This window comes from Falco biarmicus, chromosome 9, assembly GCF_023638135.1.
Source record: "Falco biarmicus isolate bFalBia1 chromosome 9, bFalBia1.pri, whole genome shotgun sequence".
NCBI classification, from domain to species: Eukaryota; Metazoa; Chordata; class Aves; order Falconiformes; family Falconidae; genus Falco; species Falco biarmicus.
Window position 1 is genome coordinate 28,672,558 of NC_079296.1, and position 17,854 is coordinate 28,690,411.

General features: G+C 35.3%; 1 protein-coding gene across 2 annotated transcripts in view; it reads left to right on the forward strand.

Annotated features, from left to right (window-relative positions):
- The window catches only part of KNDC1 (kinase non-catalytic C-lobe domain containing 1), a 65,815-nt gene that overhangs the window by 34,767 nt on the left and 13,194 nt on the right, over positions 1 to 17,854 (forward strand). For both annotated transcript variants that reach the window (XM_056352891.1, XM_056352890.1), the window contains 11 exons: positions 1,686 to 1,800; positions 4,902 to 4,973; positions 5,076 to 5,137; positions 7,295 to 7,453; positions 7,814 to 7,891; positions 8,455 to 8,548; positions 8,714 to 8,876; positions 8,973 to 9,820; positions 9,924 to 10,068; positions 11,645 to 11,736; positions 13,725 to 14,122. In XM_056352891.1, the coding sequence (XP_056208866.1) occupies positions 1,686 to 1,800; positions 4,902 to 4,973; positions 5,076 to 5,137; positions 7,295 to 7,453; positions 7,814 to 7,891; positions 8,455 to 8,548; positions 8,714 to 8,876; positions 8,973 to 9,820; positions 9,924 to 10,068; positions 11,645 to 11,736; positions 13,725 to 14,122 (2,226 nt within the window). The remainder of the gene's footprint in view (positions 1 to 1,685; positions 1,801 to 4,901; positions 4,974 to 5,075; positions 5,138 to 7,294; positions 7,454 to 7,813; positions 7,892 to 8,454; positions 8,549 to 8,713; positions 8,877 to 8,972; positions 9,821 to 9,923; positions 10,069 to 11,644; positions 11,737 to 13,724; positions 14,123 to 17,854) is intronic.

A 17,854-nucleotide genomic window follows, 5' to 3' on the forward strand; every position in this document is an offset into this window, starting at 1 on the left:
AGCAAAATTTGAGAATGAAGCTTAACCTTATTACCTGGCTCAAATCTGTCTATGCTGAATTAAATTATTTTTTTTTATTATTTGCCACAATGGAGGATAGGACTATAAAAGCACCAAATTCATTTTTATGTGTGTTGGAGGTAGACAGAATATAAAACAGTAAGTAAATCAAAAGTTTTGTTTGCTGGCACATCTTGTTAAAAATATATAGTTCATCTGGTTCACCTTCAAGGAATATTTAAGCAGTACAAGCCCAAAGTATTATACATCTTCAGAAGGTCTTCTGGTAAAAATTAAATTAACAAAGTTTCAGCTATGCAAATTATTGCGGGTTTTTTTCCTCCTCCCCATAGATCACAGGGAAGCTATTTCTGTTTGTTGATCTTGATGAAAGTTAATGCAATAGTCTGTTCATTACATTTTTTATGATAGTGCCTCACTGAAGGGTGTTTCAGAGCCAGGATCATGAAAAATTGACTGCAGTAAATGACAGTGCAGAAACTGATCTGTCAAATGTAATGACATACTACCATTGCATGTGAAAGAGACCCTTAATCTACTCTAGATTTTACAAACATTGATTAGGATGTAAATGTGCTTGTAAAAACAACAGAATAGTTCAGAGATTTTAATTTTTGTTTCTGTTTCCTATGCTACAGTTTTGTTTTGTAAGTTTTTTTCAAGAGTTAATCCTGAATTGCTTCTGGTAGTTCTTTCCCCCAACATGGCCTAAAGTTGACATATAGAGATAGTTTATCATCTTAGGGCTGTATATGCAACAGAAAATGTGCTGTGCTGTTTTTTAAAATAGTTGGATGGCTCTGCTCTAACCCAGAGGTTTCTGCCTACAGTGAATTTTTTACTGTTTCTTTGGCAGATGAGTGTAAAAGTGATAAGCTCTTCCATTAGCACAGCTTAATCGGGAAGGTGTCTGTACAGTCCTATCAATGTCAAGTTCTTATATTCACCAAAAGAAAAAAAATCACAAAATGTAAAGCACGTATTCTCTGAAAAGCAGTACAATATCTTTGTCACGTTAAAGTATTATGCCAGGTATCCAAATCTAAATTGATAGCCAGAAAAATAAATGCTGTTACTACAAATTGAGCAGCCAGTGATTAAAAACAAAACAAAGTACTTGGACTTCAAATAAACCTGTCATTAATTCTGTCAGTATTGTTAACGTCTTTCACAGAAGAACAAGAAAAGTTGATGAAATCTTTAAGGTAAGACTTCTAACACAACTGTCAGGGTAAATCAGCATTTGAATGTGGGAATTTTTTTTTGTTGGTGGTGATTATTCGCATTTTTGTGTTTTTAAGTTTAGGTGGTGTTCCTATAATTATGTGTCAACTTTGACTTTCTGAAGGAGTCTTTCTTTAGTATGATAAGAAAGAGCTTCCAAACAGCTCACTTCTCTTGAAACACTTCTATTCTTGCTGAAATCTCACTTGAATTACGCTTTTGTTATGCAATTAAGAAACTACTGGGTCATCTATACAGCTAGCTAACTGCAGGATGCTCTTTCCATAAGTATCATTAATTACTTGCAAGTGCAATAAATATCTTGATGCTTTTTAGGTGACTGCATTGTATATTAGGATTTACTTTTTCATTGCCTCAGTAAACATTTTTAGTTTGTGATAATTTTTAATAACTTTCTGCATCCTCACTCTTTTTTTCAGTGGATCTCCTTAAAGCTCCTGTTGTCCTGGTATGATAAACCTCTGACAGACTATGAACTCTGGGCGTTATGTCATGAGTGTTTATGTGCTCTGCAGACTTGCATAGATTATCCAGGTATAGTCTTAATTATCTTAATATATTTGCTTAGTTATTTATGTTCACTGTATTGATGATTTTTTTCTCTTTACTTTGTTGATGCAACTTTCATTGTGTACAAAAAAATAATAGGCAGTATTTCTAACTACACTTTTAAATTGAGACTTAGAATTTTTACTCAATTTGGAATTTTCTTCCACATATAGAAGAAAATAATTTTTTCTCTTTATTCTGAGTTTTGTTGACTTTTGTGGAGGAAATAAATCTTAATGACTAAAAGCAATGAAAAAAATTTGTGTTTAGACGTTTTGGGAATGGAGAAACTACTGTGACTTTTAAGAAAAAGGCTTGGGAGTTGTATCTTAAAAGCAGGAAAAAATAAGTTTTATGTATACACAAACATAAAACTTCCTCTTTTGCCTGGATTTCTTTGTGAGAAATGATTCCTGAAGTGTTTTTGACAATACAGGGCTTTGTCAGTTTAAAGCATACAGGGTCTTGTCATGACATTACTCTGTCCATGTTCCCTATGCTTCAGTCTATAGAAGAATTTCCAGAAGTCAGCTTCTGAGAAACAGGGAACTGTCCTTTAACAGAATTTGAGTATGTTGCATGTGACTTGGGAGAAGACCATCCTAAATTTCTGTAGGAAGTCTGAATGTTGGTTTAGCTTATACTAATAATAAATCTGTAGCTGTCCTGATAAACAGCAGAGATTCCCACCCCCCTGCCTTTCCTCCTCCTTCTTTTAAAAAGCCTGCTTTTGAGGGTTTGGACAGGGATGAGTTTGAAGTCTGTAACTGAATATAAACACTTGGATAGTAAGGTACAGAAAACTTACTGCATCTCTTTGGTTTTCAGCTTCAGTTATTTTATCTTTCATGATACAAAACTATTAAAAAGGAGATTGGCCATAAGTGGAGATTTCTGAGCGCTTGAAGCAATGTTACCCTTAAAACTAAGTATTTGATAACACCTTGCAACAGAAAGATTATTTCAGCCTCATAGCATGTTTCTAATGTTTGTGAAGGTTTCAAATAGCTGCACATAATGGCCCAGATTCTCATTTAATATGCTTAGCCAGCTTCTGTTACCATACTTACATACACCCAGAATGTAGAAGTCTTCAAAATACTAAAGACTGAGTTGTGATGTGAACCTTATGTAGCCTGTAAAAGTGAACACAATAATACAAACCACTAAATGGAAGGCACCTTACTTAAAATTCTGAGAAATAAAGCTACCTTGAAGTTGAATATTGTTTCCAGATCTAGAATATTTCTGCCAGAGAATTCACTACCTGTTATGAGAGTAATTGTGCATTGTCAAATGACAGTGGTGTTATTACTTCTGTGCCCACATGTACATACAGTTCTATCAGCATTCCTTTTGAATGATATTAACTTATTAAAGGTGAAGCTGATGTCACATGAAGTGTTTGTTAAAACATCCTTTGTCTTAATACTGGTAGAGTAGGGTTGGTAGCTGATCAGTTATAGTTAAATATATGAAGCGTGGAACAAGCTGGATTATTTAATGATTTATTCATTTAGACAACCTTTTCCTCCAAATCCTTCCTTGATTATACTTCTTTCATTAGTCTATGCAGGAATTATCTGGGTGAGAAAACATACCCAAGGCTAGCTTCTACATGTATTTTTTAATTCAGTCCTGCTACAGAAGTCGTTTGTACTCTCCGTTGAGATTTATTTCCTCTCCTCTTATCAGAGGATGTTGCTTACATGTTGCTTACGGGCACTTTAGAGAACCCAGGTGAGAATTCTCATGTTGTATTGTACTCGTTGAGACCTGGTTTGCCTGAACTGTGTTGCAGATTCAGGGCCGGAGGCATTAACTCTTGAGAAGCAAAGAGCGAGCATGAAATATTCTCAGGAGAGCTGCCTCTGCAGAAATAACTAGTAAAGTTGCCCATTCAGAAAAGCTTTGCTTTTCAAGATATATGCTTCAGGTCCAGCTTAGGTATTATCAAAGGTAGTAGGCAAGCCTTTATTTACATCAAGCATAGTGAACAATTTAATGGCTTTAGATGTGTTTTGTACAGGTAACCACAAAAGTGAAAGGGTTATTTCCTTCAATTATTTTTTTTCTCTTAGACCTCTTCAATTTATTATTTAATAGTAAATTAATATTTGTTTTACTCTTAGACCTCTTTAACTTTTTATTTAATAAGTAATAGATTTAATGTTTTCACCTCTTATTTATGTTGATGTAAGAATCTATTCTCCTAGTACTCTCTTTAATAAGAGAACAGTGTATTTGATGGTAGTCTGCAAAGGCAGGACTACGTTGCTAGCCAGGTGGCTTGCTATATTGAAACACGTTAAATTACAGTGTGCTTTGAAGACACCAGATAGACACAGTCTCACCACAAGATTTCCATCATTGAATTTATATAGCATGATTTCATGACCTTAGTGTTAAGTTCCTGAAGACCTCAGATGATTTAAAATAGTTTTAGAAGTCAGTTATTTCTTTCCTAACTATGGGAAATTTCAGGGCCTTGCAAACACCAGTCTATGTAACATTTCTTCAGTGGGAGAGTGTGTGTGATCATAACTCTTTGGGCAAGACTGGACTCTGACTCCGTATCCTATCCCACCCAGAGAAGTTCTGGGTGTGACCACATCTTGGCTGTCCTCAGATAATGACCCTGTATTTTGGTGGAGTTGGAGGAGGGAAGAGCAGAGAGATTAAACACTTGAGATTAATTGACTGTCTTTCATTGGTACCTTGCGAGAAGGTACATCTAACTGGTGGGGGATTTCTGGTTTGTTCCTTTCTTGGCCTTCCTTTTCAATGCTCGGTATAAAGAGAATAAACTTCTGGTATTCTAAGCCATTGTATTTATTGCAATCCCATTTTATTTTACTTTCTTGTCTTTGTTTTGCAGGAATTACTTTGGGTGATGATGCACCTACTGTTTCTTTATTGGGTGGTGTCTGTTCTAACAATAGTGTTATTTAAAGTATCATTTATCGTAGGGTAATTGCTGACATTGCAAATGATTTTTTAATTTATTTGATTAATTTTTATTACTGTTGAATAGTTACAAGAACAGATATTTACTGTGCCTTGCCCTTTTGTGGCTTGTTTTGCAGTGGTGTTATGTTTGGACTCAGTGCTGATTGACGGCCATGGAAGTATCCTCTTTGCTGCTCCAAAAGCTGAAGGTAAACTAATTCCTTGCGTGTTCTGCTTTTACTTCTTTTGAGAGGGAGTGGAAAAGAAAGCAAACATCTTACCTTTTGTTTCTGGTTTCTTTTCTCATTTAGAATCTTGTGATGTATTTTATTTAGCTCCTGAAATTGAAGAAGATGATGTAGATACTGAGAAGGTAATGTGGTAGGTTACGTAGGTTGCTATGCATTTTCTCACAGGGCAGTTGTATCCCTCTGCTGCTTGAAGAAGAAAGCTAAACTATTCTAAGATTCTGATAATATTTCTCATTTCTGCCAGCATTTATTGGTTATCTGTGGTTTTTTTATATACTGATGTCCCATAAAATTAGCTGCTTCTGAAAAACTATTTTGCCTTCCAAAATTGTTGGAGTAGCTGCCAAAAACCTATTATTTGGTAGTTTTCCTTAAGGCTTAATGATTTTCAGTTTGTTAGCAGTAAGACAGACTTTGAAGTCATGTTTTCATCTAGAAGATTGGATAAAAATACCACTATCAGCATATTTTTACTATGAGAATGTAATGAATTATGTCTCTTATCCGTATGGTTTTTTTAAAGCTTTTTGCTATGGACATAAGCTATAAGGAGCTGTCAGACCAAAGATCATAAAAATGTTAATGAACAGCAATGTCTCCACTGCAACTGCATCTGAATTGCAAACGACCACAATGATCATAAGAGTAAGGAAAAAGAATTTATGGTACCTTTCTATTAAATAACAAGAAAGGAGGCTAGCTAATATGTATCTTGTGCCCCCTGAGTTCTTTAAAATCAGACACAGTAGTCAATCAGGAAAAAAAAATAACAATTTTTAAAACTACTAAAGACAGAGTTTGACTTTCTGTAATATTATCTGTAATATAAAAAATATTTCTATATCTTCTTCTTTAAAACTGCTTTTTCTTCTTACACTGCTTTGATCCAACATGCAGGTTTTTCAAAGGCATCAGAAGCTCAAACTGACCCTGAAATATGATACAGCAGTTCACCAGAGAGGAGAAGTTAATAATCCTGAAGTCTTTATGCTTTATTCTTTTGCTTTAGAAAATCTGAAGTAATTTTTTGTTGTTGTTTTTCTACAACATTATGTATAGAATAAGGTGACCAGGTTTTTTGGCTTTTTCCTGATATTTGTATAACTTTCTGGTTGTTATGAGCGTTTAGTTAGAATAATGGTATGGGAACCAAGACTGTGTAGTGCCAGTCCCAATAACTGTACTACCTCAGTAAAGTTTTTTGAAGGACATGCTGGATTGGATGGCAAGTTTTTCCAAAGTAAATCCCATTGACCTCTTGGAATTCTGAACCTAAGGGGAAGAAAATTGTTTTGGTGGAGCTGCTTTCTCCTATTTCAAATATTTTTGTACCTATTAGTAGCTTTAGTTCAACAGTTCAAATGGTTCACAGGTTATTCTCTTTCTAGTGAACTTTGTTTTTACATTGTGTTCTTTGTGGTTCACTTTGCTCAAAACAGTGCTAGAAAACGTTGTTTTGTGAGACTGCATCATTTGGTACTGTGCTTAGGTTTCTGTCCCTTGAGCCTTTTTCAGAGGAGATGCGTGTGAAGAAGCACGGTACTTCGACATTGTCAAAACTGCATTTGCAGTACATGCTAACATATGTAAACTAAGCATTAAGTAGGCTAAATCTAGCTCTGTCTGAAAATTGTAAATCTTCAAATAAAACAAGAAAGCTTGTGAAGATCAAGTGCTTTTCAAGGTCCGTCATCATGGCAACTTCAATTGGTTGAGCTGCAGGTAGCACAATAATTGCTAAAATAAATATACAGTACCTCATTCTTCAGATAGGTGTAATCTTCTCTGTAAAATATGACTCGTACTTGCTAGTTTGCAATTACTGTGTGCCATTTACTTGCTGAATTAGCATGACCTTTTTTAAGCAAATTGAGTCTGGCCAGGTTTTATGGTAGAATTATAAGGATTACAGCAATCTTAAGTTTTTACATGAGAAAGGAATTTGTCAAAATGGTTCCAAAACCACTCTTTTCCTGAATAATTTTCCTAGACAAAGGATAAGACAAATTATGTCTGTTGCTCCAACAGTAGAAAATTAGCTACTATTATTTGCCCTGCATACATAACAGCTAGTTTTTGAAATGGGCTGGGTTTTTCATCAGCATCTTCAAAAGCCAGATGTGATCTGTACTTTGGAAGCTCCAGTCATTTTTTTTCTTTTTTTTTTTTTTTACAGGGAATGAGGGAAATTTTGGGATAATTTGCTGGAATTGGTTTTGAAGTGGAAGCTTTTTTTGGGTCTGTTTACATCTTTCCTGTCTCTTAAATTATATTGATAGGTCTGCATTTATGGTGTTGCTGCAGTTCTGTGGATGGCTGCAAAATACAGTGTTCCACCAAGTCACAAACTAGCATTGCCAAGAAAATTAAAAAAACTTCTTCTGGATATGGCAAGGAAAAACCCTGAAGAAAGACCTTCTCTAGCTGATGCAATTAAGGTTACTAGATTTAAGCAATTTTATGTGAAATCTAGTTGTGTCTGAAGTCTCATTTTAGTGATTTAAATATCAAAATATTAATTTAATTTTTGTAATAGACTGATATCTAATTAAATCATAACCAGTGACTTTGGGTTTTTTTTTAAAGTTACCTCCCTAGGGACACAGAGGGGGATGTTTTTAATTTATATTGAAATTGTCAATAAAGGTACTCAGAACAGGTTCATAAGACTTCCTAAACTTAGAACACTTCTAATTGACTGTTTATCTTGACATTGTCCTTGTCCAAGAATACCTCACTTGATTGAATACTTACTGACTGAAAATTATAATTATTTTTTGTTGTTGTTGTTGTTGTAGACATGCAATCATTATTTACTTGAACAAGGCATAAACAGCAAAAATATTTTGGCATTACTGAATAAATCTGTCCTTAAGGTAAGAGTGCCACCTTTTTTAATTCTCTACATTTTTTCAATTAATTCTGTAAATTGTATTCCAGTGAGATTTTTGTCCCCTGCAAAAGTAGGTAGATCTGTTCTCTTATTATTGTTATTTATTTATTTATTTTCAAGTAGCCCTTAAGTATTGCTTTTTTCTAGTTCTTGCTGTTGGAGTGGTCACTCGCCAGATTTTGGTGCCCAGACTCCCCAATCTGTATGGGTGAAGAACCAGTGACTTTAATTGCTACATCTCTTTCATTTACCACCCCTCTTACCAGAACAGAAGACATTAATATGTAATTGTGTTCTGTTTATGTTTCAAATACATGTTCTGATTCGAAACAGAGGGTTATCAACATTTCCAAGCAGTTCTACCAGTCCTTAGAGTTTAGTTTGTCATTTGTTGTAATTCTCCACTTTGGCATGACCAGGTTGTTGCTTTGCGACATTCTAGGTTTATGTGGGGGTTGCATAGTTATTTTTGAGTCATAAACTGAGCAGAATTTAAAAAAATAAAATGCTAATAAATTCAGTTTGGACTTCAATTTTTATTGTTAGGCTGTTGAGGAAGAAGTAATCTTATCTCAAGATCATGTTGCTTTTGAATTTAAAAATGAAAGACGTGAAATGGACCCTTCAGAGTCAAGTCTGGGTAAGCAGTCAGATTCTGGCTTGTTAACTTTTTCTCTAGATCAGTTCTCCATGTAAGATTTTCTCTGTCAGCTACACAATTTTTGTTTTCTATCTAAATCGATTATTTACCTTGCATTTATATTTTACATATTGTTCATCTTTCTAACTATGGGTTTTTTTCTAGGATTTGTGCCTATTACCAGTGAAAGTAAACTTGTAGCAGTTAAAGGACCAGTACCACACCAGATTTCTCTAAATTGTGAGACTGCTACATTACCTGTTGCATTCACCTCTCCTGCAACTCACTTCAAGCCTATTATTCTGCAACAAAATGCAAATACAACAAAGTTAGTATATCCTAAAGCAGAACAAGTTGAACTTGGGACTTCATTGTTAAATCTACTGATATTGTCCTAAAAAAAAATATCTTTGTTCCATTTCAGAGAGGTTCACATACCAGTTTCTGAGCAATTCAAGAAAGAGACAAGAAAAGAAAAACACGTGGACCACAGCAAGTCCAGATACATAGGAGACTCTAAAAGCTATGGTACTGAGGTAACAGATGTTCTTGAAACTGCACCTGAAATACCTGAGTGTGCTTTACAAGTTCGAGGCCACTCATCCCAGATACCTTCAGAAGAGCAAAAGTCAGGCAACGCATTTACTCCTGTAGTTACATTACCATTATCATCTGATTCCTCACATATTCTACAGGGGAAAAGTATTTTATCTGAAGTTCCTTCCAGCTCCTTAGCTTGTTCTACATCTCCTAATTTTCTTCATATAAATAACATTATTCTCAAACAGGACTCTGAGAAAAGAGTTTTGACATTTGTACCAGTACATTTGGCTGTATCAGAGCAAATACCAAATAAACCTCTTCGTTCAAGAATTGCTTATGATTGCTATCATAGTTTGCCACTGCTACTTTCAAGTACTATTGCAAGTTATAAAATGAGCACACAAACAGAAAATGATGCCTCCCTTTGCAAAGTGCAAAACTATGAGACTACTAATACGCAGAACAAGTTTGATAAAAGTAACCCAGTTATTCAAACTGACTGCCAAGCAACTGAGCGCGCTACCAGTGTAGAGAGTATTTTCACTGAACAAGAACACATACCATGTACTGATTCAGTGAATCAAGACAATTCTCATCTCTTTGATGCTGAAGTCCTGCCCCAGCAGAACAGAACAAGTGATGCTTTACTACAGGAAGTGGTTCATCTTATACAGGAGGAGTTTGCATTTGATGGCTATCTAGAGAATGGAGTTGAAGTTTTTGATATGGGTATGTACATTTTCTTCTGTATATTAATTGTCATTGATGTACAAGGATATTATTATTAATGTCTTTTTTCTCTCTTTTTTAATTTGTTTTTTTAAAAAATAAGGTAACTTCATTTTAAACTTAAGGGAAATTAAGTTTGGTATGTTCTCTAATATAATCTGTGAAAAGTTTTGTGACCTCTACTGGGATGAAAAATTACTGGAGAATCTCTATCAGGTAGTAAATGGAGAAAGACCTTCACACCCACGGTAGGTGTCTTTCAGCTTTTTCCTTCTTACAGTTCAACTTAATGTTTTTTCTCCCTGCTTCTTAGAAGCAGGAAAGGATATACTGCTTCTCTTCAGGTATCCTTACTTGTTTCCTGCAAACTGTTAATTTCTCAGTCTATTAGATACTTCATGTCTTTCCCCATAGCAAATAGTGCTTAATGGCTTAACAGAAAAATTATTTTCTGCTAAATTTGTCCATAAGCCATCTTAGGGTAGCTGAAGAATGGAAACCTAATTCTGATCAATATTTTTGATGGTTTTCAGCCATTGATGGAGAGCTTCATAATCTTGTTAGAAAATGAAATAGACTGTTCTTACTGTTGTTTGCTTATTCTGTTTGAGTTTAGTTCTTTGTACATCCTTTTGTTCTGTTCCCACCTAAGAAAATTAATTTAGCTTTGCTAGAAGTGTTTTGCTTAAGTGGTTTAGTTTGACTCAGTGTTCTTCCTGACAGTCTTTTGTAAGTAGTCTGTTAAGTGAGAAAACACCAGCTTAATTTCTCGTTTTTAATATTTCATCTTCAATGACATATCTATCTGAAAAACAGTAAAAACTTCTTGTTTTATTGAAGCCTCCAAATGTAGCATACTTACAAAAGCATCTTACTAAGGGCTACTGTAAACAGTAACCAGTTTATATGTGGAAGTTATGTATGTTGGTTTTTTTGTCTGTCATGGTCTGGAGCTACAAATTGGAAGTTTTGAGAAAGAAGTTTGGTAGATATGGTCTAGAAAAACTTCAGTGTTAAAAGATGTATAATCCCTACAACAAGTTTCAGAGGGAATAGACTACGACTTCAGATATCAGACCCTGACATGCTGGCCTATTTCCTATTTGGGTTGGGATTTTTAAGAAGCCATTGAAAATTGGTTGGAGGTTGGGCTCTTAATTCCCCAGATCTGAATGTTATGGTAAGAGAAACCTGAGCTGTTGCAGCTGAATTACTGACATATATGAAGAGGTCATCTGTATGAACTTTTGTTACAAAGTAAAGTTTTTGAGGGTGAGAGGGAAAAGGAAATCATCATTTATTATCTGGTATGAAAATACAGGTCTAGCTTTTAGATCACACTCAAGAGCTGCCTCAGAATATCTCTGAGGCACTGCTCATTTAACATTCTTTAGACAAAGAATATAGCAGGTTTTGTTACCTTCTTTGACTTAAAATTATGATTATTCTTATTAGGGATGACTTAGGGTCAGACTGTTATCCAGAGGTTGAATGCTGAGTGAAAAAAATCATTACAGTAATTTGCAGTCTAGGTTGTGCCTTGAATTATGCCTTCTGTTTATACGTGTTCTGATACTTCTGTTGGAATTTTGCCAAATGCTGTATAAGGAAAATGTCTGTATCTTCCTCAGTGTGCTTTAATATCCATTTGAACATTTTTTCTTGTAAAATAACAACTGAAGCTGAACATGCAAACTTCAGGGAGTAGGTAAATGCTATGAAGTCCTTCACATACATGATAGTCTTTTGTAAGATCTCATTTTACTGATGTAAATACAAAAGTATATGAAACATTAATTCTTCCTAATCTCCTTGTATTTTCAGCATAACTGAGGCAGATGATTCGAAGTGTGTGAATGTATTCCAAGATCTAAAGAAACCTGATAGCTTTTTGGCAAGCAGAGATCAGACAGAGGGTGAGAGGGGACTTCATGTTTCTAGATCTTTGTGTGTGCTAGAAATCTATCAATGACACAATTTTTAAGAGATTAGCACTTTGAGTGTGCTTTCAGGAAAACACCTTAGCATTTATGAACATTATCAGTGAATCTGAACATTATCAATGCCTTACACACCTGCTGTCTTTGATATGAAGCTTACAGATGACCAAATGTCATTGAGCATGATGCTGGCTTCATTTACTTTTATTTACACAGATGTGTTTTGAAAAACCGCTACATGTGGTTGTCTTGTGTTCATTCAGTGGATGTTCTAGTGGCATGCTTTAAAGTAGGGAGAGGGAAGGGGGACAGTCATACTGAGTCAGCTCCACACAACACAGCAAGCTTAGCTAGGCAGAGAGGAGAGCTTTAGAAAATGCTTATGACCCTGTAGGTGTTACTGAAGAAGTTGAGGATTGATTGAAAGATGGCTGTGCAGCAGGTCAGGTCATTCTTTGTTCACTCGTCAGAATTAAAAGAAAACTAGGCAGTAAAATAAATAGAATGCATTCAAATAAAAAATGGTATTGTCAATAAAATTATTTACAAATTCTGGGAAAGGGAATTGTACAAAAATCTAGAAACTTAGTTTGTTTTAGATTTAAATGGGCGCTTTTAACTATTCATCAAAAAGGTTTTCACAAACAGGTAAAAAAGAAGTCTTTATGTCTCTCCTAGGAATCTTCTACTTCCCTATTCTGCCCACGGAAGTGCCTTTACAAAGACAGATAGCAAAATGAGCAGTGGGTCAAATGATTTGTTAATCAAGATAGTTTTTTGCCTTTTGATCACAAACTTGGTTACAGGACACTATTTCACGGCAGTCATTGAGGTTATATTAGTGTATCATTTAGTTATACTTCTTCAGTGTGGGTTTTGCATTTGTGACTGAGAGTTTACAAAATAGTCCATCTTTCACTATCTGAACTCAAAACTGAGCTGGGACTGGTAAATCCTATTATTATAATTAATACCCTTTATAGGCTTGGTGTATTCATGGATAGCTTGTATTTGCTTGCTGTTTTATCAGTATTTAATATTTTTTTCAAGATAGTTCAGCCAAGTTTCAACATTTAAACTTGTTTACCTCTCTGTTTTGAGCAGTTAAATTGTGTGTTCTTTACAGAATGGCTTATACCCCTACATTGTTAACTTTTATGGCAAAACATAAATTTGTACATTTGCACTTGGCTTCTGTCATTCTATGTTACAATTTTCTATTTTGGCTCAGAATGATTGCAAATGTAGAAACAGACTTTCCCATGGAGTATGTGATTTTTTTTGCACCAATTATTTAGGTCTGTTTGACTCCAAGGTGGTATATCTAAGCCCTGGAGGTTTGCTCAAGTGAAAAGGGAGACTTCTGGCAGGCGTAAAAGCTCCTGTCAGCATCATACCAACCTTTGACTGTTGCTTCAGTCCCTTAAGGTCGGTAGTAGCTGTTATGACTGCAAAGAAGTACCATCACAGCTCAAGGGAGTTAGTCCTGTAGGAGTAGAAAGTTTAATAACTATGTCCCCTTTGGCTGTATCAAGTATTCTTGCCCTCTATGTATGGCATAAAAGCTTTAAGACTTACAGATGGAAAAAACCTTCAAGAGCTAAGCTTTTTACTGATGTATGCACAGGTCTGACATATTTAAATCTTGTTTTAATGCTTCTGTACTACACTTTGTTTAAATGCTTGTTGCATATGCACAGAGAATATTTTGTAATTTTAAGAATTGTATTGTTCCACTATTGCTTAATAGTTGTGAAATTACTTTATCATTTTACAATGTCTAGTTAAAAAAAAGGCCAGAAATTAACAAAATAACAGAAATAAACAGAATCAAAATTAACACTTAACACGACTGTTAGAGCACACAGTCTAACTGTGTTTTTTATGTGTAGTGTTTAAGTTCAGCAACGCATGCATCGCAGCACATGACCATTATTTCTTTCCCTCCTGTACACCCTCATCAGGAGAAGGGGAAGCAACTATTGATGTGAAGGCTGAGCCTATGATAAGTGCATCATTAGCTGAAATGGATTTTGATGAGTCACCTTCAAATAATATCAAAAAAGAACTGAGGCTGCAGAATACCATCCCCATAGAGAAAGAGCAACAATGTTTACAAAGCAACGGCTGTTGTATTGATCCAGGCTTTGTAGAAGGAAATATAGAGCCAGAGGAAGAGAACATGATAGCTGGAAACGGCTACCTTGTGTCGCCCAAGCTACCTGACTTTGATGGCTGTAGTCCTGGTTGGAGCAGTGCATTTTATGGAGCTGAATGTTTTGATTCAGAAGTTCATAGTTACATGAAAAACCTTGGAAAGCAGAAATCAAGTGAGTCACAAAATATAGATGCTAAAAAAGTGGTGAGTACATTGATTTAAAATCATTAAGATACCTCTTTACTTGCTGGTTAAAAGTACGATAATATTTGTTGCATCATAGTGCGTTGAAGCCCTCTTCCTTTAAATACCGACTCTTGTTTTAAAATCCTCAAGACTTGCAACGTCTTATCAATAAACCAGGGTAAGGGTAGTAGTCCAAAATAAAGAGCACTGACCTACAACCAATAGTCACTGACCTACAACCCATCTTCTCTTCCTGAAGTTGACTGGAAAAGTATTGTCTGCCCTATACACCAACACCATGGTGGTAATATTACAGAAAAGAGCCAAGAATGACTATGGTGTGTATTGCAGACACTCAAGAGGTCTTCCCTGTCATGTGCTCTGAGCCCGTTTCCTTGGTCACAGTGAATTCCCTGACAGCTTCTTACCATTTGCCAGCAGAACGGGCAGTTGTTTGCTCACATCTTCTCTTGGAGATGGCTAATCATGGTAATGAGTGCTGCGTTGTGCTTTTTAAGCAGGTTGTGGGGCATCGAGGAGCATGGGTAGGGGAATGGGTTGTTTTAGATTAGCAAGGTTTTTACATTCCCTTAAAGATCATATTGAACACATTAATTTTTACAGTTGTGCACATATCTATAGCAAGCTTCAGTTTGCAAATATTTTTGTAAATACTTCAAGACAGTAGAACGGAACATCTGAGAACACAATCTAGACTTCTTTCTTTCCAGATAGCCAGTTCAAATCTCAGTGGTTCTATTGACTTTTGGTTTTTTTAGCACCGTGACCTCACTTCAGTTTTCAGTAAAAAAAAACTATTTTTCTGTTATTAGGCAAGTTAAAGTAGTTAAAGCCTGAATCACTGAGGATGTTCTACTTCCTCACACCCACCCTCCTTAATGTTCAGGTGTAAGTCTGTAGGAGAAAATAGCATGAGTAACTACTGGTTTGTGTAAAAATAAATAAATAAGTTTTCCGGACTGTCACTCTCAAAAATTCCCATCTACTCAAAAATTCCTGTTTCTAATCCTATAGGGCTTTTTAATCCTGTGTAAGCATTCCAACTAGAGAAAAATAGGCTTTCATATAATCTACCTTATTTGAAGCAGTAATTCTTGACTGAAGAGCAGATTTTCATGAGTAAGGAGTGTTCATAAGCATCTAAATAGTTTTTTCTGTTTCAACAGTCAGTCGTCTTTGTTTTGAAATTTTACAGACTACTCAGCAATTTACTTTGATTCAGAAGTTCTTGGCAATTGTTTTTGCTATTTAACAGGCATACAACAAAAATGAAGCCAGATTTATGGTGCTTACAGTCTGCTTTGCAATTTGCTTATGAAATTAATGCATACTATTATACATCCCTACTATATGTGTAAGAACTTGGCTAACCAACAGCCATATAGGAGGTGGGGGGAAAATAATCATGAGGTGTCTCTGTAGAAAATTATACTGTGCTCATGTCCAGTGCGTTTCACTGGAGGAAGATTACCATTGATACAAAGTGCAATTTTTTCAGTTTGCAATTAGTAAACAATTCAGAGAGCGAGAGAATGCACATTCTGATGGCTGAAAAAGATGCCTGCTACTCTGAGGATAAGCGGCTAATCTTCCCAGTGTCATCTAAAATTAGTGTGAAGTCTTAATAGCTGGACAAAAACTAGACTCAAATCTTATTCTGTCTTGGTAAGGCAGATCTGGACTGCATATGAGGCCAGGTGGACAAACAAGAATAAAATAATTATTTGCAGACAGTAGAAGCTTGGTATCTTATATAAGTAGTCTCCCTAATTTGTGAGATCCCTTTGTGGCCAAGGTACAAGGAATACAATTATAAACTGCCATCTTCAATTATGAAGTCAAATTCAGCTTATATTCCACCATTTTCTTCAGAGGAGAAGTTTAACAGAAGATTAAATACTTTTGTGCAGTGTATAAATACTTTGAATGCATTGCATCACAAAAAAGCGTGTATGTGCAGATACGTATATTCTCTGTTGTACTGTTTATATAAAAAAGTCTTGGTATACTAGAATATTCAGGTATATGACCTTTAAAATATTTTAATAATATTGTATTAAATGTTCTCTTTTTCTTAATTAAAATTACTTTTTAGGTGTCTTTGTTTCTACAAATTCAACAGAAGATACTTTAAAATATCAGTTAGGTTTTGGTCTTGTGACTATTTTTATTTATTTCACTACCATAGCTTCAACAACTTTAATCTTTCTGCTGGTGTTACTACAACATTGACTTTCTGTAAAACCCAGCTTCTTACAAATGTGTTTAAAATAAACACTTACAGAATCATAATGCTCTAATTGCAGTAATCTTGAACATTTAACCTGAGCAAAGAAAACCTTCCTAATATTCTGCTGTTTTTCCAAACTCCGTCAGTCATGGCGATTTCTGAAATAAACTATTAGCAATATTGTTGAAAGGAGATGAACTGTTGCAAGTTTCAACCGGTCAATATATAAGAAAGACAGGGGGAAAAATATGAAACTGAAATTTATTTTTCTGTTGTAGCAGTCAGGAGACAATGATTCTTTGCTGTAAAACAATCAGTTATCAACATGTAGGTGACAAGCAGCTCTACCCAGCTTCTGTCTGCTGTCCCTTTGCTGCCTGATTCATCAAACCAAACACTACAAATCAACTGTGAAAGTGTATAGCATGATTTTAATCTCTATACCAGCAGCTGACAAAGACCAGTTCATATCTCATTTTGAACAGTACGGATGTTTCTGGTACCATTGATAGGGGTAGGATTTAAGGCTTGTTAAGTTCTTGTGTACTGTTGTACTTGGATGTAGCCAACAGTTGTATTTGTACAGCAGTTTTTTCAGCTAGTTTTATCTGATAATATGAGCATTTATATGGTATGCTTGGAGTACACATTATGTAGAAAATAAATGTAGTCGTTAACATTTAAGAAATGCCAGTGATTAACACTGTTAACGTGTAAGCAATGAATAAGAGCTGGGCAAATTTCAAGGGAATGATGCACTGTCTGAACCAAAATACTAAGAAAATAGAATACTCTGTGTGAAAATTAACATGAGTTTTCTGCCAAAGTAGAAGTTAAAAAAAGTTAATTATTCTAGTCACCAACTTCTCACTGTAAACTCTAGTGGAGAAAATGCATGTACCATGTCCAGTCCGGGAGGACTATGAAGTCCAAAAGAAAGCTTGGAAGCAGCTGTTTTGAGCAGGAAGGTAGTTTGAGTTGCTGGAGGAAAGTTCTGCCTCTCTTGCAAGCTAGAGCTGTTTGTCTCCAGCCTATCCTTCCTTGTTTAAATAATATGTTACCCAGTTTTATTTCAGAAACCAGTTCCCTGATTAACTGTAGTCTGGTTTTCATTATCTGCAAAGGATTATAATCAACCTACTTTTTGCCCCGGGTCTCTGACAAATTTTTGAAATCCAGCAATAAAGCTGAGCTGATTCACAGCTTTGCGATGAAGTGTGCTAAAGCAGTGGTTAGGAGTTGCTATTTCAAAGAGTGAATGTTTAAAGGTAGACCTTTGAGCTTGACTACATTTGTCCTGATTTAATGGCACTATCCTTTCATAAGGATAGGTCTGCTCGGTTGGTTCAAATCTGCAACTGGAAGTGAGTACTGAATGAGAGTCTAACCACACAATAAACTACAGCTTTGGAGACACGTGTCATTAATACACTTATCTCTCCCATTAAAATATTCGTATGTTTCAAAGGTTTCTTTATTCACTTTCTAAAACTAAATGC